This window comes from Diachasma alloeum, unplaced genomic scaffold (genome assembly GCF_001412515.2).
Source record: "Diachasma alloeum isolate Michigan unplaced genomic scaffold, Dall2.0 Dall_scaffold_02393, whole genome shotgun sequence".
NCBI classification, from domain to species: Eukaryota; Metazoa; Arthropoda; class Insecta; order Hymenoptera; family Braconidae; genus Diachasma; species Diachasma alloeum.
Genome location: NW_021682200.1, coordinates 29146 through 31812, shown reverse-complemented (window position 1 = coordinate 31812; position 2667 = coordinate 29146). Strand labels below are relative to the sequence as shown.

At 42.0% G+C, this 2667-nt stretch overlaps 1 protein-coding gene across 1 annotated transcript; it reads right to left on the bottom strand.

The window, feature by feature from the left end:
• Positions 1 to 1679: 1679 nt before the first annotated feature.
• LOC107046848 lies at positions 1680 to 2312 on the bottom strand. Its single transcript, XM_015269562.1, has one exon. The coding sequence runs from the start codon at positions 2310 to 2312 to the stop codon at positions 1680 to 1682; it is 633 nt and encodes a 210-aa protein (XP_015125048.1).
• Positions 2313 to 2667: the final 355 nt, after the last annotated feature.

Here is a 2667-nt window from a genome sequence, read left to right as displayed (position 1 = left end):
TTGATTGATTCGCTTCTTTTTCAGTGTGTTATGATATTTCAAAAAATTTCATTCTTTCTACTTGAATTTTGATTATTTGAGAAAAAGATAAAATCATTGAATTTAATCATCAGGAAATAAATTATCGTCTTAACATATTAGAAGGTAATTGGAAAGGCTTCAAAATGAGCACAATTGAACTCAATTTATTTAATTTTTACAGCGGTTATGGCAAAATCAATTTTTTTTCCGATCTGCAATTACTTGGAAACTTAATTTTTTTTTATTTGAAATTTCAGGGGTAACTTGGGAACATAATTATCGATATTTGCACCAGAGGATAATAATCATTTTGTAGTGGTTCTTCATTAAACGAGTGATTTTTTTCCAAAAAAATTCGTGTCCGGAACAATGTGTAAATGACAAAGAAAACAAATATTATGACTAGTAATAGTTGAAAAAGTGACATATTTCAAGCCACATTTTACGTCACAACATATAACTATTCATCTGAACGTTACAGTGAGGGAGGGAACACTCAACCTATTGCGTCGCGTAAGTCTCGAATCGTCTCGGTGTGAATAGAGCGTGCGTCCGAGTGTTAGTGCGCCATAAGCAAAGCACGCCGGCGCACGCACGCCACTACGAATCGGCGAAAAGTGAGGTACCGTGAGACGAAGCAAAGGATTAAGAATCCTGGCTTATTTGATAATTAATGAATTTACAGCGGATTGCATTTTCTAATCGTTCTGTTATTGTGAAGGTGTTGATTTTTTATTCTTTCAATGTTGTCGCCTCACATACAATGTTGAATCAACTTATGAAGACAAAGTTTTTCTCAACAGGCAATTCATATGAAGACGTAGGTCCACATGGCAACATCAAAATGGCTTTGAATGAAGTAAAACGCAAGCCTCAAGCCTCTACCGACTATCATTCGCACAGTGAGAAAAAATTGATTCTTTGCCAAGTATCAATTTATTTGAGAGAAGTATTCATTTTTTTGATAACGTATTTCTCCGGTCCAGTAATTCTGAGGCAACACTGATTAGATTTCAATTACCTCAATTATATTGCTCTATAAGATGATCATATCAGTTATGACCTTGAGTGAACTCCCTCAATACCTTTTACCCACTACCTTCCAATATTGTGGAAACGAAAATTCAATTCCTCATGATTAATTTCAATTATATGGGTTTTTCCTCAAACAATCAAAATTCAAATGAAAAAAGTGGCAATTTTTGAAAAACCATAACGCGTTGAAAAAAATCGTATCGCTCTACAATTTTTTGAGAGCTTGGTCTCACGTACTCTTTCTAAGGCAAAAAAAAACGGCAAGACAATCCGAAACATGACATTTTTTTGTGGCGGTTTGGTGCGGGTATCAAAAATAATAACTCGGTGTCGACAAGAACTGTATATTTAAAGGGAAGTATTTACATGCGTACTCAAAAGTAGACTGACCTGCTCCGCCGGGGAGCATAGGAGTTTATATACCTTCATTTATGGAAGGTTCGAGAATTGTCCTGAAATTTCATGAGGGACAAGGACAGAATGATGTTTGTCTCGCATTCCGACGTTTGGAATATCTGAGAGGCTACGAAATAAATTCAAGAAATTAATCTATTGTGGCTAGTGCCACAAGTACTCCCCTTCTGCGGAAAAAGAAAAGAAAGCAAAATAAAGCCAAAAGAAAATCAATAATATCCATTTGTCGAGAACAGCTGATGTCGTTTAGCGAATCTGACGCGCTTTTGAATTGATGACGTCGATGAGCCGGTGTCAGATGGGCGATAAGATGACGAACGTCGAGATGTTCCCGGTTGCGGTGACTCCGGTGAAGGTGGTGCAGTCAGCGTCGTATTGCTGTCGTCGGAATCGTCGCTAGCTTCGTCGTCATTGTTGTGCTCGTCGTCTGGGAGCGAGAAAACGGGTTTGAGACGGTCGATGGAGACTACGGTATTTTCGCCTCTAATTCGAATGACGAAATGTTTCTCGTGCCTCGATATTACTTGGTATGGCCGCTCGTATGGGGACGTGAAGGCGTGATGGGGAGCGGCGCAACGAACGAGGACGTGTGCGCAGTTTGCGAGCTCCTTAAAGACGAAAATCTTCCTTTGGCCATGACGAGCGACGGGTTGAAGAGCGAGATCGGCGAAGAGATTCCTCAGACGATCGGCGATATTGGTAGGCGGTAGCCCGCGTGGTGGCGAGGGAGCAAGAAATTCTCCCGGTAGTCGGAGCGGTTCACCGAAGACGAGGTCGGCAGGAGTTGCGCCGAGGTCTTCTTTCCAGGCGGCGCGAATTCCGAGAAGGACGATAGGCAACATGTCCACCCGCGAATTGCTTTCATGACAGCGAATCGAGTCCTTCAGATGACGATGCAGACGTTTCACCATTCCATTTGACTGAGGATGGAACGTGGTAGTGTGAATATGTCTGCTACCGAGAAGACGAGTGAGAGCGTTGAACAGCTGGCTCTCAAACTGTGTCCCCTGGTCGGTTGTAATTCGAAGCGGTACTCTGTAGCGGCAGATCCATCCAGAAAAAAGCGTTGCGATACCCTCTGGATGGAACGTATGGTCCGATAATGTTCACGTGTATGTGCTCGAAGCGCTGCGTGCGTCCTGGAAAATCTTGAATAGGAGATAATACATGACGAGCGATGCACGCGCGGGCCCATAG